General features: G+C 35.1%; 2 protein-coding genes across 3 annotated transcripts; one reads left to right on the top strand and one right to left on the bottom strand.

Annotated features, from left to right (window-relative positions):
• Nucleotides 1-15,322: 15,322 nt before the first annotated feature.
• LOC140864077 (probable LRR receptor-like serine/threonine-protein kinase At2g16250) lies at nucleotides 15,323-20,009 on the top strand. Its single transcript, XM_073267989.1, has 5 exons — nucleotides 15,323-15,934; nucleotides 16,039-18,128; nucleotides 18,536-18,664; nucleotides 18,904-18,926; nucleotides 19,032-20,009. Exons 2-5 carry the CDS (start codon nucleotides 16,171-16,173, stop codon nucleotides 19,616-19,618), a joined length of 2,697 nt encoding a protein of 898 aa, XP_073124090.1. The 5' UTR covers nucleotides 15,323-15,934; nucleotides 16,039-16,170; the 3' UTR covers nucleotides 19,619-20,009.
• A 686-nt stretch (nucleotides 20,010-20,695) lies between these two features.
• On the bottom strand, nucleotides 20,696-25,722 carry LOC140864842 (uncharacterized). 2 transcript variants are annotated; one of them, XM_073269225.1, is made up of 10 exons: nucleotides 25,257-25,722; nucleotides 24,392-24,580; nucleotides 23,722-23,819; nucleotides 22,815-22,905; nucleotides 22,535-22,738; nucleotides 22,201-22,457; nucleotides 21,684-21,774; nucleotides 21,374-21,590; nucleotides 20,982-21,196; nucleotides 20,696-20,829 (listed from the first exon to the last, which is right to left on the bottom strand). In XM_073269225.1, the coding sequence occupies exons 1-9, from the start codon at nucleotides 25,443-25,445 to the stop codon at nucleotides 20,985-20,987; spliced, it is 1,548 nt and encodes a 515-aa protein (XP_073125326.1). In that variant the 5' UTR covers nucleotides 25,446-25,722; the 3' UTR covers nucleotides 20,696-20,829; nucleotides 20,982-20,984. The 2 variants fall into 2 exon arrangements, with proteins under 2 accessions (XP_073125326.1, XP_073125325.1); XM_073269224.1 differs by lacking the exon at nucleotides 20,696-20,829 and having other exon boundaries at nucleotides 20,852-21,196; nucleotides 25,257-25,484; nucleotides 25,551-25,722.
• Nucleotides 25,723-27,534: the final 1,812 nt, after the last annotated feature.

Raw genomic sequence — 27,534 nt, 5'->3', positions numbered from 1 at the left:
AGAAAACAATCGGGGTTTGAGAAATCAAGAAGAAGATAAAGCCCGATAAATAGGAAAACAAATATATAGGAATTATATCTCAAACGGTAACGTTTTCCCTCTAACAAACTCATAATTACCCTAAATCCTTATCTCTCCAAGTTACTAACGGTAACTTATCCCAAACGGCCAAATTTTTTTTAAAAAAAAACGAGATTTAAGAGATAAAATCCCTTAAATAAGGCAATAATCCGAGATAAATATTTCAGCCCAAATTTTCCATAATTAACGTCACATCAGCCTAACTCCACTGAAACAAACATCAATCACAAGAATTCAATTTTTAGTAAATATGGTAAATCATCAAATTTTGTCTATTTAGGACCTTACCCTAAAACAAAACCATATTAGCAAAAATGCATATGCATGACCTATTTTATGTCTAAACAGAGTGTAACAAAAAATGAAAATGCAATTACAAGAAAATGATATGTTCACAAGTGTAGTGTTTCTTCTCGTGTTGACAACATCATCAACAACACCAAAGATTTTTAAAATTATTTGAAACCTGCACACTTGATTACCCTTACAAAAAAACTTTCAGAAGTGGTAGCATGCACACTAAAAGTACAGTCTTCATTGGACTCAATTAGGTAGATTTTTCCATTTTCTTCCGATTTTTGATAAAGTTTGTATTTATGACATTGGTCAACAAACTTGATAAAAGGCTGAACACTGAATTTGAAAAATCACCTTTCACATGGAACAAGAACATGGAATAAACGTACATCCCTCAACTACTTGGTGGTTTAGTCAGAGTTCAAAAACAAAAGGGTCAGTGTGCTTAAAAAATATTTGTAGAAAAACTTGGCATCAATTGAATCAATGTAACAGAGATTTAAACACTACACATAACAGAGTCAGTGCAGAATGCCTAAAATTCTAACAATGCATGACAAGAAAAACAACAGTGTTGTCGGTGGTGTTGTAACACCAAGGACAACATATGCAAAGGATTATAAAGCACACATGCTGAGAGACCTCCGAAGGGTTGAGAATCTCCCATGATCTAATGTTTTAGCAAAAATATCTGTCAATTGGTTATTGGTTCCAACAAACTCCATTCGAATCATATCTTTTTCTACCAAATCTCGAATAAAGTGATGACAAATGTCAATGTGTTTTGTGCGTGAGTGTTGAACTGGATTTTTTGATATATCAATAGCACTCGAATTATCACAATAAACAATGAGGGGTTCACTCTTAAAACCATAATTTTTAATCATTTGGTTCATCCAAAGAAGTTGTGAACAACAACTTCCGGCTGCCACATATTCTGATTCAGCAGTCGAAAGTGACACACAATTTTGCTTACGACTATACCATGAAACCAAATTATTGCCAAGATAAAAACACCCACCCGTAGTTCTGTTTCTATCATTCACATCACCAGCCCAATCAACATCACTAAAACCTACAAGGTTAGTGTTGGTTTCCCTCGTATACCACAATCCCAAATCCAATGTACCCGACACATATTTCAAAATTCTCATAACAACTTTTAAATGGGTTACCTTTGGATCAGATTGATACCTAGCACATAAACACACACTGAACATGATATCAGGATGACTAGCAGTCAAATACAAAAAACTCCCTATCATGCTGCGATACATTGTGTTTTCAACACCAGCCGCAACACTGTCTTTTCCCAATTTTTCACTCGAGCCCATTGGAGTTTTCATGTTTTTAACATTTTCTTTGCAAAAAAATTTCACCAAATTTTTTGCATACTAACTTTGACACAGAAAAATACCATCACTTGATTGCTTAACTTGCAATACAAGAAAGTAAGTTAACTCTCCTACCATACTCATTTCAAAAGTAGAAGACATGCATTCAACAAAACTATCAACATGTTTTTGAGAAGAAGCACCAAAAATAATGTCATCCACATAAACTTGACAAATAAGAATTTCACCTTTGGGTTTTTGAATAAAAAGGGTTTTGTCAACCTCACCTCGTTTGAAGCCAATTTCGAGCAAGTACTCGGTCAACCTACCATACCAAGTTCAAGGAGCTTGCTTCAAGCCATAGAGTGTCTTCTTCAACTTGTAAACATGATCCAAGTGGTGTGGATCCTCAAAGCCTTTTGGTTGCTTCACATACACTTCCTCATTTAAAATACCATTTAAAAATGCACTCTTCACATCCATTTGGTAAAGTTTTATACCCATGTGACAAGCAATTGCTAGCAATAGTCGGACTGACTCAATGCGGGCAACATGAGCGAAGGTCTCATCAAAATCAACCCCCTCAACCTGCGTATACCCTTGAGCAACCAACCTTGCTTTGTTCCTAATGATGTTTCCTGATTCATCGGTTTTATTTTTGAAAATCCATTTTGTACCAATGACATTACCATGATCAGGAGGTGGAACTAAAAACCAAACATCATTTCGGACAAATTGTTCAAGTTCTTCATGCATGGCATTTACCCAAAATTCATCATTCAAAGCATCATGGACATTCTTGGGTTCAATATTGGAGACAAAACAAGAATGCATTACCTGTGAGTACACGGAACTCATGCATACTAACCCAACCATCTTGCGGTAGTCAACTTTGTCCTTAGCTCGGGTTTGCCTTGTTCCATGAACATCTCCAATAATCTGTGATGATGGATGATTATTTTGTATCTTTCTTGGAATATCCTTTTCAGTAGATACCTCAGTTTCCTCATTATTTTGAGAATTTTCTTCATGAACAGTTTCTGGAGAAGCCAGTGTTGTGTATGGTATTGTAAAATCTGGAACAACACTATGTTTTTCAAGAGGAATTTCCAGCAAGACTTCAATATCATCTTCAGCAATTTTTCCTTTTAGATCTGCACCATCATAAAAAACAACATTAATGGATTCCATAATTGTTCTGGTCCTAAGGTTAATTATACATCCTATATGCAAGATTATTAGTAGAATAACCAAGGAACAAACACTTATCACTCTTGGAATCAAATTTTGCTAGGTGATTTCTATCATTCAAAACATAGCACACACAACCAAAAATATGAACATAATTGAGATTTGGCCTCTTTCCCATGAGGATTTCATAGGAAGTCATCGAAGAACCACTTCTCAAGTAAACACGATTGGAAATATGGCAACCTGTGTTTAATGCTTTTGCCCAAAATCTCTTGGAGATATTTTTTGAGCTCATCATCACCCTAGTCATCTCCTGCAACATCCTATTCTTTCTTTCGGAAATTTCGTTCTGTTGAGGAGTTTTTGGAGCAGAGAACTCTTGTGAGATGCCCTTCTTATCACACAAAGAAGAAAAAAATGACTTCTCAAATTCCTTTCCATGATCAGTTCTGATCCTTGCTACTGTCAAAGTATGTAAGTTAGTAATCTTGGTAAACAACTTCATAAAAACATCAAAAGTGTCTGATTTTTCTCTAAGAAATCTCACCCATGTAAAACGAGAAAAATCATCAACACATACCAAAGAATACTTTTTACCTCCATAGCTTTCAACTTCCATGGGACCCATCAAATCCATGTGCAAAAGTTCAAGACACCGTGTTGTCCCACAGTGTTGTGACACGGGGTGCGAAACACGGGTTTGCTTACCTTTTTGGCATGCACCACAAACATATGGAACACCAGACTTTAGATTTGGAAGACCTCTGACAGCTTCAAACTTACTCAAATTCTTTAAAGTCTTGAAATTCACGTGTCCAAGATTTTGGTGCCATAGACTGAACTCATCAACCTTTGAGTGTCTACAAGCCAATTCCTCACCGAGTTGGTAGCAATTATCAACTGATCTTGTACCTGTAATAACACATCGATTAGCATTATCAAAAACTTCACAAATATTCTTATCAAACTTCACATGTAAGTCATCATCACAGTTGACTAATTGATATTAAATTAGCGTTAAGTCCTTCAACGTGTAAGCCGTTATGAAGTTTTGGAAACCTTTCCATATTGAGTGTTCCTTTGCCAACAATTCTTCCTTTTGCACCACCTCCGTAAGTCACTCTTCCTCCATTTTGTTCGATGTAGTCCGTGAGGTGATCTTTCAAACCTGTCATGTGCCGAGAGCTTCCACTATCAAAGTACCAATTACCTACAGTGTTAGCTTTCAAGAAAGTATAAATAACAAAACTTTTAACATCAGATTTTTGTGTCCATACTTTCTTCATAGTGGGTTCTTTTCTTTCAGTGTTGCGCTTGGTGTTGGGCAACACGGGAGGCAACACCTTCTTAGATTTCCACAAAATATAATCCTTTTTAAGCTTACGACAAAAAGGCCTGATGTGACCAGGTTTAAGACAATAATGACATATAAAAGGACGCTTCCATTGTTTTGGCTTTGGGACAGAAACATCCTTCTCAACAATGGGTTTCTTACCTTTAGAAGCAGTTGAAGGATGGTTCAAGGAATCACTACCTTCCTTCACAAACACTGGTGTTTTGGAAGATTCACCAGTTTCAAAAATACTTTCTTTAAAACCAAGACCAAACTTATCATTCTTACCCATAGTCAAAAGAGAATCAAGTTTGCTTGAACTGTAATTAAATTTAGAAAGTGTTGTTTTTGCTCTTTCAAGTTCCGAATTCAGCAACCCTAATTCAGATCTTTTTTACTCATGAGAACCTCCAGTCTAGCCACAACATCTTTCAATTCAGTATTCTTTTTTGTGAGGGTTATGTTCAACTGATTCCTCTTAATCCAATCATAGTACAACTCCTCATAGAGTTTTTGTATACCTTCCAGAGTGTAAGCGTCAGCTACCTGTTTTTCATGATAACTGGAATTATCAAGGTTAGAAGCAACAAAGAAAACAGATTTTTGAACTGTGTTGCATCCAGGTGTTGCAATACCGGAGCCAACACCGAGAGGATTAATATGAAAATTTTTCTTACTTTCCATCAAGGCAGTAAAAGATATAAGATCTTCCTGCTCATCCTTTTCTTGTTCTTCTTCAGAATCATCACCACTCAGAGAAACATTCATACCTTTTCGAAGGCGATTGGCACACTCATTTGCATAGTGTCCATATCCCTTACATTCCCTGCATTGAACATTATCAAAATTTTTACTTGAGGATTGAATCTTACCTTCATACCTTTGACGAGGTACTCGAGTATTAGTGAGCATTTGAGGTTTCTCTGAAGTAGGCAGTTTAGGAAATTTCGAAGGTTGTGCACCTTTCACATCCTTCTTTTCTTTCATTATCTTGAGATAATCAGTGAATTTCTTTGAAATCAAGGCAATAGAATTTTCTTCAAGATCAGATTCCTTCACTTCCTGTTGAACTTCAGAAAAATCATTGTAGACATCATTAGATACTTGAAAGGCAATAGACTTACCCTTAGTGTCATCTTCGGCTTCCATCTCCATCTCCATCTCATATGTGCAAAGAGAACTTATAAACTCGTCCAAACCCATTAGATATGTATCTTTGGATTCATCTATAGCACAAACTTTGGTGTGAAATCTTTTAGGGACAGAACGAAGCACTTTGGACACAATTCTCTCGTTGGAAATAGGATCACCAAGAAAATATGCTTTGTTTGCAAGTCTTTTCAATCTTCCATTATATTCCATGATGGTCTCTGATTCCTCCATTCTTAATTTCTCAAATTTTGAAGTTAGGAGACGCATCCTTGTCTTCTTGACACTTGCCGAGCCTTCACAATGGGTTTGAAGTTTCTCCCAAGCATCCTTTGCACAATTACAAGTACCAATTAGATTAAACATATTCATATCAACAGAAGTAAACATAGCATTAAGAGTTTTTGCATTATAAATAGCCGCAATATTTTCATCGGTTGTCCATTGTGCTCTTGGCTTTGGTCCGGGTACATCATCATCTCTCATAGGTGGTGTCCAACCATCAAGAACACGTTGCCAAGCCCTGGACTCAATGGATTGAATGTACATGCTCATATTCAATTTTCAAGGGCCGTAATTTGTCCCATCCAAAATAGGTGGACGAATTGCACTTGTGTACGGAGTATCCATAACTAACCTGTAACACAAACCAGAACTCACTTAGTAAAGTCAAGTGGTGGATCTGATGCCACGTGAAAGAAACGGTGTACGTGGTTTGTTATGTAAAAAAGGCAGTGTTGTACTCCGTGTTATAACACCACAGACAACACAGTGTAGCGGAAATTTAAAGCGTAAATAAAATACAAGTAAATAATTTTGCACGAGTATAAAAACTCGTGCGGGTGCCTTAGGGCTAAATATCACTAGTAAACGTAAGATCAGTCTTACAAAGTAATCCTAGTGATTTTACGAAAAGTCATTAAATCCTAAATTTCTCAACAAGTCAAGAAATCAAACTTGCATCCTAAATAAACAGAGTATAAAATAAATCAGATGCAACTCCCGTAGCCTAAATTAAAGAGACAGAAAAGATATTCAACAACACAGTTCCCACAGTATTGTCTCTGATGTCTTCAATACGAACGGCAACACGGGGACATGCAACAACGAAGGTTGCAAACCTTGCTTCAGAATTCTTCAGAGATTGAGCAGCGGAATGTACGTCTGAACCCTTTTTTACTTGTGCATGAAAACCTCCTTATATAGATAAGCATTCAAGTCTTTGAAGGTTTCCTTAGATAGAGTCCTACATGAATAAGGAAACATGTTTTAATAGGAATAAAACTCTATCAAATCTTGCAAATCAAATCTTGATAATATCAAATAATATTATATCTAATAATCGCCTTATCAAGACAAGATTTTAACATGGAAAATATATATCTTAACATATTCGAGATATACACAAGATATTTACCAAATATTTGTTCTTGTCTAGAAAGCAAAATCTTATAATATTCAATTTATTTAGGGTCGAAATATACAAGGAATAATATTCATTTCATTGATGTTGCAGCAATTTACGTTGTCCGTATAAAACATCATCTGAAAAATATGTCTAACATGAATCCCAAACATATTTCATTGGAAATTCAGCATATGTAAATTCTCTTGCCTATGGATATTTCTTATTAGCTTCCATCCATGCAAGAAACATGCTCTAGTTAACAGTGGGTCGGTCGAGAATATTATTGATTTCATCTGCATCTGAAAAAATGATATTTTGTTCATTCGGAAGATAAAAGCTCAAACGCTCAACGGCTGGATCTCTATATTGAATATCAAATCCAAAAATTCTCCATGCAGCCTCGCACGGGGAAATATATCTGCATTCGTAATACATATCAACTTCATCAACATTTTTTTCCCAAACTTTCAGCACCTGAGCTCTGATAGAATGATGTCGTCACAAGATCGTGTCCTTTAATAATATATTTGAACAAATATTTGATAGCACGAGATTGGTTGCACCACTCAACATTCATATGAGCTCCGTATCTAATCAACAAATAACGATTGTGGGGAACAACAAATCCATTGCCCAGATTAACACCATTTTTGAGAACTCTTCACCATTTAATATCAATTTTGTGACATAAAATGTATTTGAAATGCTCACTTCTCCCTTGTATATTCTCGCACGGCACATTTGAAGAACCAATATCACCGGATCATCACCATTGGTATTAAAAAAGTTGATCATTTCATCAACGTAATTTCTCCACAAAGTGCATGGTAAATTGTTGTCTGTCAATAATAAATAATAAATTATACAAAATGGAATCCATTCAATGTTAAATTTTTTAATTAACAAAAAAAAATGGGATTAAATTAAAAATAATAAATTTTTACTCTAAATCTGCAATGACAAACTCAATCAGCTTGGTAGGACGTCCATTAATTTCTTTTTTTTTTAGGACTGTCTCTTGAAGTCATTACGCCAATGACATCTGTAAAAAAAGATATACACAGGAATTTGTCAAATTATCGAATTGATCCAAAAACACAATAAAATAAAATATAATAATAAAAAATCTTACAATCTTTGTCAAGTTAAAGGAACCTAAAAAATAAAACATACCAAAAAGTTTATTTTCATCAATAATATCCAAGTTCTTCAAATCTTTGAAGCTTTTGAATTCAAATATCTTTGTCGAAAAACGATCATCTTTTATCTCGCATACATTTGTTTTATCAATAAGATTGATTTTGTATTTATTTGAGGTGGTCTTCAACGCCAATTTATTCTCGGCGACAATCATATTCTTGATAGCATAAAGATGACCTTCTTGGAGTTTTGGCTTCAATTTATCAATTACACCATATTTTACGGTTGCATGTATGCGTGCTCCCTGAAAAATTAAAAAAAAATATAATTAATCGAAGATAGATAGATGTTAGATATAAATCACAAAATTTATGATACCTCAACATCCTGAAATATGCATTCAAAGGTGTTATCTTTCTTGTTTTGATACGGAGGCAGATAATAACAACGTATTAACCTTAATTTGAGCGTCGTTTGCCATTGAAAAGGTTCTAGTTCTCGGATAACTCTAAACAAAGGGCCATTTGGTTTGCAATGGGAGGTAATTATTTGATCTGAAAGTTGAAAAGTTATATCACTTTTTTTACATGATAATACCATATTTATACATTAATTATTTCAATTTGGAAGTGTTAGAATTTGGCAGAAAACTTCTGCCGGAATTAACTCTTTTTTTTTTGGAATTTTATGTGGAATTATTATTACATGTTTTGGAATGTAAATTTAATTAATGATATATATATGTATATAATATTAATTATTAATATTTAATATGGATGTAAATATACGTGTTGATTTTAATTACAGTATATTATAGTAAATTAGAATTTATATTCTGTGTAGGATTTAATTTATGTTTTTTTTTAAAATTTTAAAGTTGGAATGGTCTGTTGATTTGGAAAGAATATATTGTGATATGATAAATCATGAGATTGTTCTAACAATTGGCATTATTCTTAAATCACTCGTATTTTGTAAGTCAAATTATGAAATATTATCTTTGGTAAGTTTTACCAGGTATAATATTGTGCTGAAAATAAATGATTCTGTTTTCGGAATGCTGAAATTTTGTGATTGTATAAAACAATTTACACACATTTTATTTATTTATTTTAAAGGTTTATTTTTAATTATTTTGGAAAGAAAAGATTATGAATGTATATTATTTTAAATTATAATTTATACTCTTTAGTTTTAGAGTTGGAATGGTCGGTTAATTTGGAAAACATATATTGTGGTATGTGCACCGTTGAAAAAGTTGTATTTAAATGTTTGAAAAATTAGTTACATTTTGTTAACATATATCTTGTGTTTTAAATATAATTAATTAATTATTTATAAATTTTTATTAAATTTAATATTTGCACAGTTGAAAAAGTTGTATGTTAATTATTTTTTATTATCGTTTTATAATAATATTTGAGAAATCAAAAAAAATCTACGAAATTTAAATATATGAATGTATATATAATATGATTGGACTTCTGCCAGGATTAACTCTTTTTTTTTTTTTTTAAATTTTATGTGAAATTATTATTACATGTTTTGGAATGTAAATTTAATTAATGATATATATGTATATAATATTCATTATTAATATGGATGTAAATATACATGTTGATTTTAATTAGAGTATATTAATTAGAGTATATTATGGTAAATTAGAATTTATATTCTGTGTATGATTTAATTTATGTTTTTTTTTAATTTTAAAGTTGGAATGGTTTGTTGATTTGGAAAACATATATAATTGTGATATGATAAATCATGGGATTGTTCTAACAATTGAAATCATTATTCTTAAATCACTCGAATTTTGTAAGTCAAATTATGAAATATTATATTGGTAAGTTTTAAAATGTATAATATTGTGTTGGAAATAAATGATTCTGTTTTTGGAATGATGAAATTTTGTGATTGTATAAAACAACTGACACACATTTTATTTATTTATTTTAAAGGTTTATTTTTAATTATTTTGGAAAGAAAAGATGATGAATGTATATTATTGTATGTGCACCGTTGAAAAAGTTGTATTTAAATCAAATGTTTGGTAAATTAGTTACATTTTGTTAACATATATCTTGTGTTTTAAATGTTATTAATTAATTATTGATAAATTTTTTAAATTTAAGATTTGCACAGTTGAAAATTTTGTTAAGTTTCTAATTATTTTTATTATCGTTTTATAATAATATTTGAGAAATCAAAGAAATATATTAAATTTAAATATATGAATGTATATATATTTATATACACTTAATGAATTAAATTAAAAAGTTCAAATGTCCACATATATACACGATTGAATACGGTAAGTATTGAGTATCAATTTTATTAAAATATAATTAATATTTCGTTTTGAGAAAAAGTTTCTATTTTTAGCTATAGTTTTTTGGCGGGATTTTATAAAAAATGGCAAAAACACGCAAAAACACTGTTTTTATATATAATATAGATATAGATATTGGATTAATATTTGATAACCCTTAAGATTGAACGAAGTGAGAATTTGATCAAAATTTCATAGAAAGACCGGAAAAATGGTTTTTCTATCACCTGTGCTTGTATTTTTGTTGTTTTGATCGGCTATTTGTTTTGCAATTTCAAAAAAATTGATTATAGATGATTAAAATCTCAAAAAAAACAAAATAGAAATAACCAAATTTGCAATTTATCCTAAACACACACACACATAAATGCATTTCTCCTATATTTTATGCATTTGACACTCACATCCCTTAACAATTGTAAAAGTTATAAAAAAGTATAGGTGTGAATATAAATTACTATATATATTGTGTAGGACCGAACGTTTGCCGCTTTACCAAAATTTATAGCCGGTGATAATTATGCAACTCAAAGCTTTTAAATCACACAACAACCTAAGCGTATTTAATCACTCTACCAGCAGAGACAATTATTACACCCCAACAATCTCTCTCCGAATCATTGTATTTCTTTCAATCAACGAGAATAGAACCCATGACCTTGACTTTGATACTAATTGTACGACCGAACGTTTGCCGCTTTACCAAAAGTTATGACTGGTAGTAATGGTGCAACTCAAAATTTTTAAACCGCACAACAGTTCAAGCATCATGGTTCGATCGTTTTATCCAGGAGAGACATTAATTATTACAACCCCCAACATCTTGTAAACGCCTCAAGTTCGATGACTGTCCTAACCAACACGGGTCTTGGCAATTACGCTTAACTTTGGAGTTCTTATGTGATACTTCCAAAAAGAATGTTCACCTTGTTGATATGAATAGTACCTATAAAATATTTTAAGTCACCCTCAATCATGAAATCTCATACATACACAGTCTCAAAATCTCTCTCATTCTAGTATGTGATATGTTCATTCATGCATGCACTCTTTAGCCTAAAAGCTGTTAGAAGCCACTCGTTGTCGGTGCAACCTCTTGGCACCAGACAATCACTCCTCGCTCTCTTATCTGTCCCGGGACTCACATCTCCACTAGCTTTCACTCCATCGTGCTTATGTCATCAATCAAACGCACTCCGATGAACTTTACAAAGGCTCACCCATCTCATAATTGCCCCAAGTCAAACATGCTTAACTTTGAAGTTCTTATGTGATGGACTTCCAAAAACAAAATGCACATTATTGATATAAGTATTACATATCAAATCTTGTGAACTCTCTTCAATCGTACGGTCTCATATATACACGGTCTTAGAATCTGTATTCAGTGTGAGATCGGTTCGATTCATATATATAACCCTTAGCTTAGAAGCTTGACACGAGTCACTCCTTGTCCATGCAACCTTTGACACCGACAATCACTCTCTGCCCTCTTTTCAGTCCCAGACGTCACCTATGTGATAGAATGATGGATTATTTTTTAGGAATGATGGAAACTAGAACAATAATTACTTTAGAAATATAAAAAAAGATAAAAACATTTGTTGGGACATAAATATAAAATTTGATATATTTATTTATCTACTGATGAAAATATTTTCTGGGAGACGAAAAATACTGTAGCGTTGTGATTCTATTGACCTTAGATATGTTTTTTCAAACGGAACTTAGATATGGTTTTTTCATATTTAATGCACATGTACATTATGATACTGTAGCGTTGTGATTCTATTGTAAACTTGGGGAAAAAAATTTCACTTCTTAAATACAAACTATTACACAATTTAAAATTGTATTAGTGTGAGACTTTCTTTAATTTGATTCAATTTCGTGAGATGGATTTTTGATCGATCAATCAAGAAAAGAACTATATTTTATGTCTATAGTATTGTTTTTCATTGCAAAATATCACTTTTTTTAGTTATGTTATGAAAAAATTTGTGTGATATATGCTAACTTATGTGAAAAATATTATTTTTTATGTCAAAAGTATATTATATAATATATGTTGATTTGTATGAAAAATATTAATTTTTATGTAAAAAATACTATTTTTTATTATAGTTATGGACAAGTTGACCATCTCACAAATATTCATATATGAGACTGTTTGTAGAGGATGCTGAATGGTGAGATGGTAAACAATCCGCTATAAATCGATTTTCGTCTCGTTTTTTAATTTAGTTTGGGACTCTTGTTTGTTGTTGTTGTTATTATTATTATGACCATGGGCCATGGTTCTCTTAGAATCATAAATGGAAATCGAAACCACTTCTAACGATTGGAACTTTAACTGTTTTTCTATTTTGGCTTTGATTTCCAAAAGAACAAAATTAGACCAAAATCATCAAGAATAAACATAGGAACTGTATCCAAGTGCTTGGGTTCCAATTCGACCTTATATTGTAATCTAAATTGAAGCCAAAACCATCGATTTTCAAAGTATTGAATAGTGCTAAATAATTTAGTATCATTGTTAAAGTACAATAATTGTCCGACTGGATAAACGTGACGTTTTATCTGTTGTACGGTCAAAAAAGTTTGTGTTGCATCATTACTATCAACTACCTTTTTTTAAACAACTCTACCAACTAGCTTTTTCTAAAAGAAAAAATGATCGATAATACAATTAGTATCAAATCCAAAATCACGAGTTTGATTCTATTCATAATTAGTATTACATGCAAGTAGAGCTATAAACTTAGGTTAGGTCCGCCAAGTCAGCCTGTCCCGGCCCGCCACAATTCTAAGTGGGTTGGGTTGAATTTTTTTCAACTCAACTAAAGGAGGGCCTAGGAGGGCCAAACCGCGGGGGTCATGGGCCTAGGCGGGTCAACCCGCAGTGGGCCTAGAGAAATTTTTATTTTTTTGGTGATATATGTATTTTTTTAATGAAAGTTGTAAATGTTTTTGTATTAATTACTTTATATAAAATTTACACGTGTGAAATCAATAATTAGAATTTTTATTAATATTGTTCTATTAATATTTATGAAATGAAATGATGTTTATAATTAATTATAATGATTTTTATTCTTATTTGTAGTGAGTCAACCCGTGGACCGGTCCGCCTAACCCGCAACCCACCTTGAGTTAAATTGGGTTGAGAATTTTCAGTCCGTCGGGATGGTGGGCCAGCCCGCCCTTGACCTGAAAAACGTTGGGTTTTGGTGGGCCTGTAGTAACTCGTACCCTGTTTTAAGCTAATTAAATGTTAAACATGAGTAAGAGTTACTAAATATATGATCAAGGGAGTAAATGAGATTAAAATATAAATTTCGGACTTCGGAACTACCGTGCAGTTCGGAAGCAACGAAGTCAACATGGTCAACTTCAGAAGCAATGGTGTTGTTCGGAAGATCCGAATGCATGATCGGAACGTCCGAACCCTGTCAGCCAAGTTGTTAATGAATAGTCACGAGGTGAACTTACATGTGGCACAGTTCGAACCATCCAAAGTGCCAGATCGGAGCATCTGATAATGTGTCACGTTGAATAAGCCATGGAATTGGACATGTGTACTTCATGCAGATTTTGGAACCATCGAAGTCAAGATCGGAACTTCCGATCTCCGACATTCAAAAACACGACGAGCATGTAGAGATCGAAACTACCGAACCTTAGTTCGGAACGACCGATCTTTGTCTATAAATAGGGGTCTTCAAATGATATTTTGAAGAACAAATTCAGAGTTTCACTCTTTGATTCAGTCTATAATTGAGGGCTCGGTGATATAAGTGAGGTGCTTTGGTAAAATCATCCAGTTGAGAGTAGAAACTAGGTTTTCGACATCAAAGGGCTAATGAAGGACGAATATATGGTCCGAGAATCCAATTTAAATTATAGGAGTATATCTGTATATATTAGTTTAGTTAAGACTTGTAGAATATGTGTAGTGATACGATGAATACTTGACTGTAGGCTTGGAACCTAGACTCTGCTAGACTTGATCTACTACTAAAAATACGTAAGTACTGACTGAGATTGTCAGTTGAATATGCATGCTTATGTGTTAGATTTTATGTGCCATGATATATGTTTTACTGTTTTAAATACATCACGCATGTGCACATACATTTTGAGCCGTATCTCCTTTGAGATAGCCATTTTCGTAGGGTCGCTCAACTCTACACCTGTTTATCCTGTCTGACACCAGGAGTACCGCACTGAGTCGATACTGATACTACGGTGATCTAGACGAGTGTGTGAGAAACCCAGCAGTTGGAGTCTCAGATAGTGCTACATACTCATTGGCGCCTAGTGTGAGCAGGACTTTGTAATTGACCAGTCACCCCAGACACATCACCCTACATGAATCACATTAATTTTTTTATACTCATATTTACGTATTGGGCGTTATTCGCTCACGTCCTTGGTATTGTTATGGACACCTCATTTCACGAGGCAGGTCTGAGGTTGGATGGAGCGGGTGGATCAAAGCAGAGTTAGTTGCAGGTTCTGGAGAGGCCAGGAGTCACATGCCACAGTCAGTTTTTTTTGTATATATTTTGGATGAAAACACTTGGGTTTTAATACCGGTTGTATTCCGTCGGTTTATACTGTAAATAGTTGGTTTTTAAGTTTACGCAATAAACTCTGTTAAGTTTGAATAATCACTGTTATTTTATATTAAGCTAATTGCATGCTTAAGACTGCTAGTTAGTAGTTAGATGATCCGAGCAAGTCATTATAGGGCCGACCAACACTGCTATGAATTGGCCCGTCTGACAGCTCTACGTGCAAGACTACGAGTTCAATTTTCATGTATGGTCACTAGTAAGATGTTAAATTAGTAATAAATAAAATAAAATTAAAAAACAAGCTACCAAGAGTCGACACTTATGTAAAATGTTTCAATCGATGCGTCACATGCAACATCAATCATTTCATGTCCCACAATACTATTATTTTTATTTTACACCAAAATGAACCTATTTCCAATATCTACCCAGCAAATTATGCAATAAATACAACGTGTACAAGTATGCGAAACACAAGTACAACCAGGAGATTTCAAGAATTTGTGTGCCACGCGGGATCTCCGCCGGCCAAGATCCACCGGAGATTCACGACCCGACCCGAATCCGGGACCAGAAGCTCCATTAAAAGCCTGGCCCGACATGCACCTATCAGGACCCGACCATTCTCAGAATCGCCGGCGACAGGTCTGATCAATTCAGACATCCCAGAGAAAATAAGATTGGAAAATGAATAAATTTGGTTGGACTGGCTCATTCATACACCCATTTTCCGCGCAGAAGTGTGTGTTTTTGGAGAGAGAGAGAGATTGAGACGGGCGTTCGCTTTCTCTCTTAACACACTTCGTTTTCCATTTCTGGACTATTCAGTATTCAGTGTTGCGCCAGCGCCCCATTTCTCTCACACTCTCCCACCTAAAACTTATATTTTCTTGACTTTTTTTTTTCTGAACCCATCTCCGTCAACAGTAGCGGAGTGAAAAAGATTCAGGGGGAGAGAGTGAAGTGTAAGAGATTTTTTGGTTTTGCTTTATATAGTTTTGTTCAAGAACGGAAAGGTGGAGTTTGAATGAAGAAAGAAAGAAAGATTCCAATCACGCCTTATGATTTGTTTGATTAATCGTTGTTAATGTGAGCGCCCCAGAAATAAAGTTCCTTTCTTTCTTTTTTTTTTTTCTTTCCTTTCTTGCTTTCTTTATATATCTCTTTATTCTTCTTTCTTGTCTAATTTCCAGGCAACACGTATTAAATGCACAGAGGAGCCCCTTTGATTTTGCGATTTAAAGCGCTTGTTCTTTGTGTATGTGAATGAATATGTACGAGGGTGAGTGGAATCTTTCGTGAAGTTCAATGAAGTTGCTGAAGAGATGGTGCATCAGTGGAAAAGGGTAGTGTTTGTGAGTTTAGCGCTGGTTTTCTTGTTGTCTGGTTATACTTTATCGCAGCAATTACTGGTTTCTAGGCAAGAAAGATTGGCTTTGCTGCAGTTGAGATCTTCTTTGGGTTTGAGGAGCAAAGAGTGGCCTGTAAAGTCGGACCCGTGTACTCAATGGGCGGGTATACAGTGCAAAAATGGCAGGGTTACGGGGATCAATGTTTCAGGGTTCAGGAGAACAAGGAGGGGAAGTCAAAACCCTCAATTTTCAGTGGATGCACTTCGAAATTTGACACTGCTGTCTACCTTCAATGCATCGAATTTTGCGCTTCCGGGGCCGATTCCTGAGTGGTTTGGATTGAGTCTTGCCTCTCTCCGAGTGCTTGATCTTAGTTCTTGTTTGATCAATGGTTCTATTCCATTTAGTGTAGGCAATTTGAATAGCTTAGTTGTATTGAATTTGTCTGGTAATAATCTTGCTGGCACGGTTCCTTCGAATTTAGGTAGGTTGTTTCGGCTGTCTGAGCTTGATCTTTCGAAGAATGGACTTACAGGTTCGATTCCAGAGACTTTTACTGATCTTGGGAACCTTACTTTGATTGATATGTCTTTGAATTCCTTGTCTGGGGCGATACCACCAAGCATTGGAACATTGTCTAGTTTGCAGTTTCTGAATCTTTCAGGAAACAGTTTTTCGTCGTCTATTCCTGCCCGACTAGGTGATCTAACTAGTCTAGTTGACCTTGATCTTGGCTCCAATTTGCTATCAGGGCCGGTGCCTGCGGATTTGAGAGGGTTGAGAAATTTGCAGCGAATTCAGATTGGGAACAATTTTTTATCAGGACCAATACCTGGTAACCTGTTTCCTCCATTGGCTCATTTGCAGTTTTTGGTTTTGAGTCATAATAACTTCAGTGGTGATTTTCCAAATGTGCTGTGGTCGATTCCCTCGTTGCAATTTCTTGATGTGTCTGTGAATAATTTTACTGGTGTGCTACCTGATGCTAGTTCAATTGCCAATGCTAGTGTGGCGGTGTTTAACATTTCCGAGAATTTGTTCTATGGGAATCTTACACCTCTAGTTAGGAGGTTCAGCTTTATCGACATGGCGGGAAATTATTTCGAGGGTCCAGTTCCAGTTTATGCTCGTGGCAACACATATTTAATTAGGAATTGCCATCGAAATATGACTGTTCAGAGGAATGTAACAGAATGTGCTTCATTCTATGCCGCCAGGAACCTGGTATTTGATAATTTTGGAGATCCGAATGTCACACAACCTCCTCCTCCTTCACCTCCTCAATCCAAGAAAAAGAGCCACAAATCAGTTATAATTTTTGCTTCAATTTTCGGAGGTGTCGGGTTCCTTGCACTTGTAATATCTATTATTGTGCTGCTGATCATATGCACTCGGAAGAGGGACACAACAAACCAACGAGGTATTAGTGTGGGACCTGTTCCAGCAGGTGAAAGTCCTCCACCTCTTGGAGCATCACTGAACTTTTCGAGTCTTGGCGATGCATTTGCATATCAGCAGATTCTCCAAGCCACGAGTGAATTTAGCAATGTGAATCTAATCAAGAATGGCCATTCTGGTGATCTATTCCATGGAATACTCGAAGGTGGGATGCCCGTGGTGATAAAAAGAATAGATCTGCATTCATCGGTCAAGGATGCAGCATACCTTTCAGAGCTCGAACTTTTAAGCAAAGTTTCCCATCCTAGATTGGTCCCTCTTTTAGGGCATTGCTTGGAGAATGAGAATGAGAAGTTCATTGTTTACAAACATATGCCTTATGCGGACTTGTCAAGCTCTTTGTTTAAGAAAAAAAATTCGGATGAAGAGAGTTTACAATCACTTGATTGGATAACGAGACTCAAAATTGCAATTGGAATTGCCGAGGGTCTGTCTTACCTGCATAACGAGTGTACGCCACCACTTGTTCATAGGTACCATTGCTTGAACTCGAAAATGCTGGTTCATTTTGTTTCTTCCTTCACCAAACTTGAATTTTTTACTTTGGTAGATTTTTGAAGTGGAATACAATAACATATTAGTGGGAAAGAGTTAAAGATGGTAAATCTAACTTTACTACTTGACGTTTGTCTTTTTAAACCATGTGCTAATTATCTTGGGAAATTAACATCAACTATGATAAACGTGTAAATTTATCACACCTTTAAACGAGCGGCGATCTTTCACTGGAGAATTTAGATAACTAGTGATATTGTGATTCAAGAAATGCATTGATCAGTTGATCATCTTCATTTATATACACTCTTAATTAATAATTATTTCTTTTCCCTTTCGTATCATGTTTTTTAATTATGGCATTTATTTTCTTGTATTGTTGAAGGGATGTTCAAGCCAACAGCATACTTCTTGATGATAAATATGAAGTAAGGCTGGGGAGTTTGAGTGAAGTTTGTGCTCAAGAAGCTGAAACTCATCAGAATAGAATCTCAAGATTGCTGCGGTTGCCACAGTGAGTTCTTCCTCATTCACTTCAGAATTTTCATTTTCTTAGGGTAGTCCACACTCGCGACATGGGGCTCTGATGAAGCTGGTTTCAACTTCAGTCGAATAAACTTGTAGTTGTCTTAAATTTGTTCCTTTGTTAAAATAAAAGGATGTTACCGGTAATTCAAAGGTTATCGTGGTTGACGCGCTAAATTACATTAGAATATTGTGGTTGTGACTTTGTATTGTTCGCTTTATATGCAGGGCATCGGATACAGGTGCTTCAGGTATGCTACTCCCATTAATCATGATCCTCTGTATTATTTTCCCTTTCAAAAATATTAGTTTACATTTGATATCGATGAATCTCTTAAATGTTCTATTACAACCAGGTACTCCTAATGCATCATGTGCATACGATGTATACTGCTTTGGGAAGGTCTTACTTGAGCTCGTAACAGGGAAGCTCGGCATTAGTTCATCTACCGATGCCACCACGAAGGGGTGGTTAGACGCAGCCTTAGAGTACATAGATATACACAACAAAGAACTCGTCACAAACATAGTTGATCAATCATTAATCATAGACGAGGATCTGTTAGAGGAAGTATGGGCCATGGCGATTATAGCCAGATCTTGTCTTAATCCTAAGCCCAGTCAACGTCCCTTGATGCGATACATTCTTAAAGCTCTCGAAAACCCTTTGAAAGTTGTAAGAGAAGAAAACACTGGCTCAGCGAGGCTTAGAACCACCTCCTCTAGAGGATCGTGGAACACTGCTTTTTTTGGCAGTTGGCGCCATAGTTCTTCAGATGCTGCTGCCATGCCAGCCGTTGCTTCCAACAAAGTAGAAGGAGCTAGCAGTTTTAAGAATTCTGGGACGACTGGTTCTCAAGGGAGCGGCCAAAATGGGGATGGCAATGGCCGTTCTTTTTCAACTAAACGGCACTCAAAGGAAATTGTTCCGAATGAGGATTAGACAACAGAAGGTGATTCCTTGCAATTTAATTCTTGCTGATAAAGGGCTACCCCTTGTGTATTATTCTTCACATTGGAGGTGCTGTAGTTTGTGAGCCAGTTTTTATTAGTTCTTGTGTTCACAAATTGGGCAGACTTCTCGATTTCTTTTGTTCTGGGTAAGCTTTGGGATATGGAGGGGTGGAGGCTTGTTTTGGGTTCGGAACGAGCCGTGAATTTTTGCTGGTAACTTACATTTTATTTCATTGGTTTGTAGGTGGATTGTAAATTTTCATATTGGTTGTGTTGTTTAGAGTTGGAAGGGAGAACGAAACAGAAACTACATTGATTTTCACATTTGAGATTTGTTTACATCTTACAATATTTTTTTTTGATTTTTTAAATAGTGTGGAACTTGGGGGATGCCTGTTTTCGAAATAGAATTTGGAAACTTGACCAAGGTCAAGGTTTTGTGTGTGTTTCGTCTGGCATGTCTGGAATATTTCTTTTCTTACAATATATTATAATTTATGTTCACAAATCACAATATCTTTGTCTACTAGATATAAACACACGGGCATTATTTTTTTAGTGAAGATTTTTTTCCCTAAAAAAGATCATTTATATTTTCTGCCTTCAGAGAAAAAGCCTACCATCCATAGACAAGTGTGGACAAATAGCAATTGAAACCCCCGTGAAAACCCAAGAAAACCCATAAATATAATCCTTAATCTGAAATTCGTGATATTTAAAAACTGTTGTTTTAAAACTCAGACGTAAAACACCAAAAAAAAAAATATATACAAATGTACCCCATTAAAATAAAAAGATTGGAAAAGCTTAAAATTTTTAATTCAACAGAGATTTTTATTCTTTTTTCAATTTCTTTTTAACTACTTTCCAATATTTCACATAAAAAAAATTTCCCAAGATTTTTACGTCTATGCGTACGATCGCATAAGATCTCGAGCTTTGTCCCCCTTCTTCGTATGATTTTATGTTCCTTTATTTTTTCGGTTGCGTGTTTAGCAAAAACTCACGAGAAGCCAATTGGTGGATCTCCCCACACATAAAATATCCATAATATTAACATGAAATATTTCAATGAACCAACAATATTTCAGACTTTCAGTAACTATTCTATGAACAACTCTCCCCAAATTCTAAACAGAAATGTGTGCTTCTCAAGAAATAAACTTGTATTATCAGGTATCCACAAACGTGATTTCTTCCCTAATATAAAACATCGGGAAAATTTAAAAAAAAAAAAAAAAAAAAAAAAAAAGGTACAAAAGGGTTATCAGTATTCTAGCGTTTTATGTAAAAGGGAGACGAGTCAGACAAATACTAAACCCAAACAAATATTCACAAATAAATTTTTTCACCTTTCAAGCAGCAGGCATAGACGTAGAGAGAACCACATAAGCCAAGTATTGCAAACCATCCTGCATTTTTCCCACAGCCGTGCTATGATCAGCACGGAGATGTTCGGTATATGCACTGGCCTTCTGCTGAACAGAGTTCTTAGGAACAACTTCTTGTGAAGCAGCAGTGGCGCTTTTAATAGCTGCGAGATATGCTTCTGCTACATCTGCTATACCTGAGTAAAGAAGTTCATATCAAGATGATTAGAGTGCTTTCTGGTTATGAGAGCTGCGAACATATGATTTTTTGTAATGCTATAGAACGATAAGAAGCATCATTCAGGAAATTACATGGATGGGTATAGGCAATGAAGCATGACGAAAAAATGGAAGAAATCTAGGTTAAAATTTACCAGTAACAAAACTGTGGGAGACTGCTTCAATATTTTCTGTCATAGATTCTGTTCTCATTCGGATTATCTTGGCTCTTTCGACAGAATCTTCAGGCCAGTCTATCTTCACCATTTCCTCACTAATCTCTTGATCTTGCAATTTGTTTGCATTAGATATAATAGACTTCCCAAGCATCAGCAATTGAGTTACAGCAAAACAGCACATCTCAGAAAGTCTCTGAGACGAAAAGGCAAAAGGTTTTGCATCAATCACACTTGACATGTTTAAAAACTCAAAGAACTTGCTTACTAATTCAACTCCTCTACATACATGGACACCCTCTGAATGAAGTGAATCAAGCCTCCCAGAAGTTCTTTGAATTATGTCATTTGGAGCCAGCCCAGCCAAAGCACTTGCAAAACTGCAATGGATTATAAAATACAGAAACAGTTTTAATTCCATAGATTGGGATCCTGTTCATAAGATTCTGAAACAAGGATGAATATAAGAGCCAGGGAAAAGGACAGAGAACCAAAGGAAAGATGTCAATTTTACATAATTACACTTTATATGCCAAACTTTTAATTACTACCATTGGAATAAAACCAGTTCATTTTGCATCATGAAGATTGCAAGAAGATCCAGAGGTAAAGGGATAATGAAGATGAAAATGAAATCTTTGTGGTTGAACTAAATTATAGTCATTGCATTCAAATCACAGTGGGCCACAAGATTCTATTCTCCACAACAAAGTAACCAGTGGGCCATTATAGATGACTTAGCACCTGCCACAAGCAAAATATTAGGAGAATAATAGAAAATAAAAAGAATAATGAAGGGAATCTACCCTGCAGCTAATTCAGCAGCCTTGCGAACACTGGATTCATGTAAATTCTTTAATTCGTCAATACTGTCATTATCTGCATACTCTATTTTCTTCCCTTTTTCAAACTCATTATGGTTTCCATTAAGTCCAGAACCCAGGTCAAAGATGTGCTGGATATCTTTAAGCTTTCCATCATAATTAGATTTTTGTTCCGATGACAGCTTACCCTTTCTTCGATTATATAATAGTGCATAATGATTGGACAAAGCTTCTAACTCCTGCAAAGCGACAAGCTTTAAAGTTACAAACAAGCAATTAAAGCATGAATTGATTTTAACATTTCCAAATTATGTACCTCCAATTGCTCTGGACCTCCATAAATATAAAAGCATCTGTCAAAGGTAACTTCTTCAAAGAGTTGATCTTCATCTATCCTTCCCTCAGATAGTTTGGTATGTTTATCCACTTCAATCCCAGTTTCTGAAATTATAAGATCCATAGCTTCTTTTCCAACTAGCTCAAGCACTTGCATTCCCTTTGAGGTCAAAACTTTTCCAGTCTATATAAATATGGAAGACAAGAAACCGGGTTAGAATTCTGGAAAAGTGGAAAAGAACAGAGAATCTGGTGCAAACCTCCAACAGAGAAGGCACGACACTGCCAGTTGGCCCAGCAACTCCACCATGTTGAATTGACTCAGAAAAGTTGGAAGCCGAATTTTCAATCCTAGAAAAGTAGACAATGAAATTTGTTCATTATCTGTATGTACAATATAAGTGATGCCATTTTACCAAATAACTCTACTTTTACAAAATCATAAACCGGCTTGTGAGATTACTTTCTTAAAATTTTAGTATAAAACAGAAGCTAAGTTAGAACACAGTGGACTAATAAAACAGTAACTTTCATGATTGAAAAGAATTATAAAGCATTCAAAAGGATCGGTGAAGCCAGAAAGTTGGAAAGATTGCATGCATGATAACTAAAATAGCTCAAGTGGGGAAAAACCATTGTCAACAAAAGAACAACCTTATAGAAAAATAAGGATCATAAAAGTTAATGTTTCCGTTGTTTGTCACCTTAAAACATGATATGTGTCTCACTACACCTGCAAGCTTCATCATGTAAGACCAATATTAGGAAATAAAACAGTTTTTAATTTTCATTGTATGCATGCCATCCATTGAATCAAATATTAAAAAAGCACTGCAACCATACAGAGATCACATCCATCTTCTACAGGGGATTCACTCCAAAACTGAGACTACTAATAGTATTCTTTGCATGTATTTTTCATGTGTTCTGAAAAAACCATAACCAGCGAAAACAAATGCGCATAGAGAGAAGTGAAACATGATATATGCTTCAGCTTGAAATTTGAATGTGGTAACTTTTAAACCGCCAAGCTTCTCAAGATACATGACCCTCTAGCTTGCCAACTCAGTTCATTATAAAACACTACATTTTATTTGTTTTTCAAGCTTTTTATAGTAACTATTTAATGTGTATTACATTCCAAATTTTGAAACTGTTGTGACATACTTTTGAACTAAATTGGCTCCTCCTTTCCAGGCTGTTCCTAGAGCTTGCCAAGCTCCTGATGTAAGAGATTCCACTGAAGTATCCAGTGCCTTCAAGCCCTGCATTGGCACTATCAAATTTATGCATGAATTGGAATAGAATGAGATAAGGAAATGGAACCTCTGAATATATGATTGATAGTATTTCTGTCACGTGACTGTGAAATGGATCGTGTAATGGGTTTGTTTGCATTAGGATCATTAATTTGCAGCATGTATCTTGTTTGATTTTTGAAGTGACACTCTAAAAGAGAACATCGTGATGTCTTCAAATTTTTTTTAAAGAACTCTGATAGATAGATTTTCATATACCATAATCAATATTAATCATCCTAAATGTACAAATAGTTTTCCATAACCAACTACTGATGAAATAACTGTCTAATCCTATCCCTATAAACTGTCTAAACTTAATCCACCTCTATCAGATGGTTTATTAGAATACTAATTACAATACATAAAGGAAATTAATTAATAATAAACCAAGGTCCTAATTCTTGTGCTTGAAACAGCCATGAGTATAAAGTTTTTAGACATGCTCCTTTGGATGTTGGATCTGGGCTAAGCATGAAGCAAGTGTTGAACTGAAGATAATTGAAAAAACATTTTCACATTATTTTCACATGACATACCTGGCTAAGGAAAGTATCTTCACTGGCTTTCTCTAGTTTATCCAGCGCAATTTTGCCCCGCTCGTCCGCCTCCTTATCACTTTCATCCACAACCAAGGATGATTCTGTACCATACTCGTCTGACGATTTAGATTCTTCAGCCATAGTATCAGTAATGCTCTGAGCTGCTGTCCTAGCGGCCTCGACAGCCTGTATTGGAGTTATCGAACAACTCAAACATGTAGCAAAATGATCCACCAAATAAATTCACAAATGTGATCCAGGTAAATAGAAAACCCAGCATGTTCTGCAAATTATCTCAGAATTCATAACTAATAGAACTAGGCCTAGAAAAGAACCGGGAATTTTGATGCTATTTCAGTGATCCAAATAAGCACAACTAATGATCACATTCAGAAATTCTTTACTTACGAACTTACTGAATCAAGCCCGCATTTTTCATTAAATTTGAACCAACCTCAAGGCAGTATGTTTCTTCCATTTTCTCTTCACTCTTGCGAAGAGATACCGAAGCCATCACAATATGCCAACATAAACTTTCAACGAAAATCATAAAAGAAAAACTACACCGGGTTTGACATAATCACTGGGCATCTTGCCACATTATTGCTGCAAATTGAAGCTAAAAAAAAACCCCGAAATAATAGATTTAGAAAAAAACATCGAAGCCAGATACATTACGAAGAAGACAACCGATTACCCTCTAATGCTTCGGCTACAAATTAAAATCATATACTTCAAACTTCTAATTTTACAAACCAAATCAACCTAATTCCTCAGTTAATAATGCAAGTAAAGCTATGTAAGCCCGAGTAACCGCGGCACATTTAATGCACATGATTCGATCTCAAGGAAGGAGACGTACATTGCGAGAGATCTCTCCGGCGGCGACAGCAGCAGCTTTCTGAAGATCCGAGATATAAGAAAACGTGGAAAACCCCCAACCACCCCATCCTCCGCCGCCGCCAGTAGGTTTAGACTGTATGTCGGCGGCAGTGTCTTCAACTTCGGGCTTTATTTCCGCCTCGGAAGACTTCGCCGAATTGTCCGCCATCGTTTGTACGTCGATTTTCTGGAAAATGATTCAAATTTTCTGCAATAGAATCCGATCAGATCCTTAGTACTAGGGTTTCCAATTTTTTTAGATAAAATGAAATACCTTCCAGTCTAATAAGCTGCCCTGTTTCCGACGTGTTCTTGAAGTCAATGAAGCTCACCGAACGGCACCGTTTTGTTCAAACACGTTACTCGACGTCGTTTTGTTTGCAAATGAGATCTTGCACTTGCAAGCACTTGGTCTAATCTTAACAGAACAATTAAATTCTCCAACTTATCTCTCTCTCTCTCTCTCTCTCTCTCTCTCTCTCTCTCTCTCTCTTTTATAATAATTCTATTTATAGATATGATGTACCACAGATTAATCTCAAATTTATTGTGAAAATTATTATTTATTACGTGACTTTTGATGTTGTGTGCCAACTAAGATAATTCTTCAATTTCAAGTAGTTCTAGTCGTAAACCATATTTGGCTTCCATATAAATTGTGTTGTGCGAAAAACAAACCAACAAATAAAATTAACTCGATGTTAGGCAACGACCTCTGCAAATTGGATAAATTCCATCTTTTCAGTCTCTAAATTAGTTCATGTTTTGGTATTTTTGGTTTAGTAATTTATTAATTTAAGAAATTCAAAACTCGATTCCCATTTTCAATTATGTGTTTTTTTTAGTCATGAAACATCACATACTTCATTAATGAGTGAAGTACAACTTGTTTAAAAAACAAAGGAATAACATCATGAAAACCAAGTCCATTTCTCCTATGTAAACATCGGCAAGCAAGTTGATGAGCTACTGCACTAGCATTGCGCTTACAATGTTGAATATCGAGTGATATTTCCTAATGATCTCAGCTACTGATTCTTCCAACCAGAAGGGGGCTGGATGCTTGATCGCTTTCACCACTACAAGTGTGTTTGTCTCCACAATCCAGTTGGTTCACCCGTGTTGTAATCCTTAACAGCTGCCATTTCTGCAAAATGAGGAGTGAACGAACTGGGAAAACATCGAGTTATGGCAAATACGACAATCCCATTATGATCCAGGCCAACCATACCTAGACCAAACATGTCTTTCGAATCAACCACGGCGGCATCTACATTAATTTTGAGAACTCCTAGAGGGGGTTGTTGCCAAGAGGATAGGCTAGGCGTTTGAGTTCAAAGGTGACAGCTCACTGGTTGGAGAATTTTAAAGTTTTCTTGTAGTGACCCGCCCGAATCACATATTAACTTGCAGTTTTAAGCATGTCATTAACTTAATATAAAACATTAATTATTCAAACTTAACAAAGTTTATTGCGAAAACTTAAAAACCAACTAAATACAAGATAAACCGATGAAATATAACCGGTATTACAAACCCAAGTGTATTTACCCAAAATATATACAACCAAATCTGACTGTAGCAAGTATAGTACTCCTGGCATTTCTAGAACCTGCAGCTAATCTTGCTATGATCCACCCACTCAGTCCATCATGAGACCTGTCTCGTAAAATAGGGTATTCATGATAATAACAAGGACGAGAGAGACTAACACTCAGTACGTAAATATGAGTATAAAAAACTTAATATGATGCATGCAACGTGATATGATTGGGGTGACTTGTCAACTACCAAGTCCTGCTCAAACTAGGCGCCAATGAGTATGTAGCACCATATGGGACTCCAACCACTGGATAGCTCACGCACTCGTCTAGATCACCGTAGTATCAGTCTACGCTCCGTGCGGTAACTCCCGGTGTCAGACAATATAATCAAGCGTAGGGCTAAGCGACCCTACGAGAAAGACTATCTCAGAGGAGATACGAGTCAACGTGTATGTGCACATGCAAAATATATCTAAAGCACTTAATGTAATGCCTAAAATCCAATCTACTAAATCGCATACATAAAATTAAATAAATATTATGATTATTATTTTTAAGTTTAATTGCTTTAAATTATTTATTTGATTTATGTGTTAATAAAATGTTAATTATTTATATAAATGATTTTATTGTACAACTTATTTGTTTTAATGATTTTAAAGGTTTAAACTTGCTTATTTAAATGATTTTAACTGTCTATCTTAATTATTTAAA

This window comes from Henckelia pumila, chromosome 4 (assembly GCF_033568475.1).
Source record: "Henckelia pumila isolate YLH828 chromosome 4, ASM3356847v2, whole genome shotgun sequence".
NCBI classification, from domain to species: Eukaryota; Viridiplantae; Streptophyta; class Magnoliopsida; order Lamiales; family Gesneriaceae; genus Henckelia; species Henckelia pumila.
Note: the sequence above shows the minus strand (reverse complement) of the source record. Positions and strands in the feature narration are given on the sequence as shown.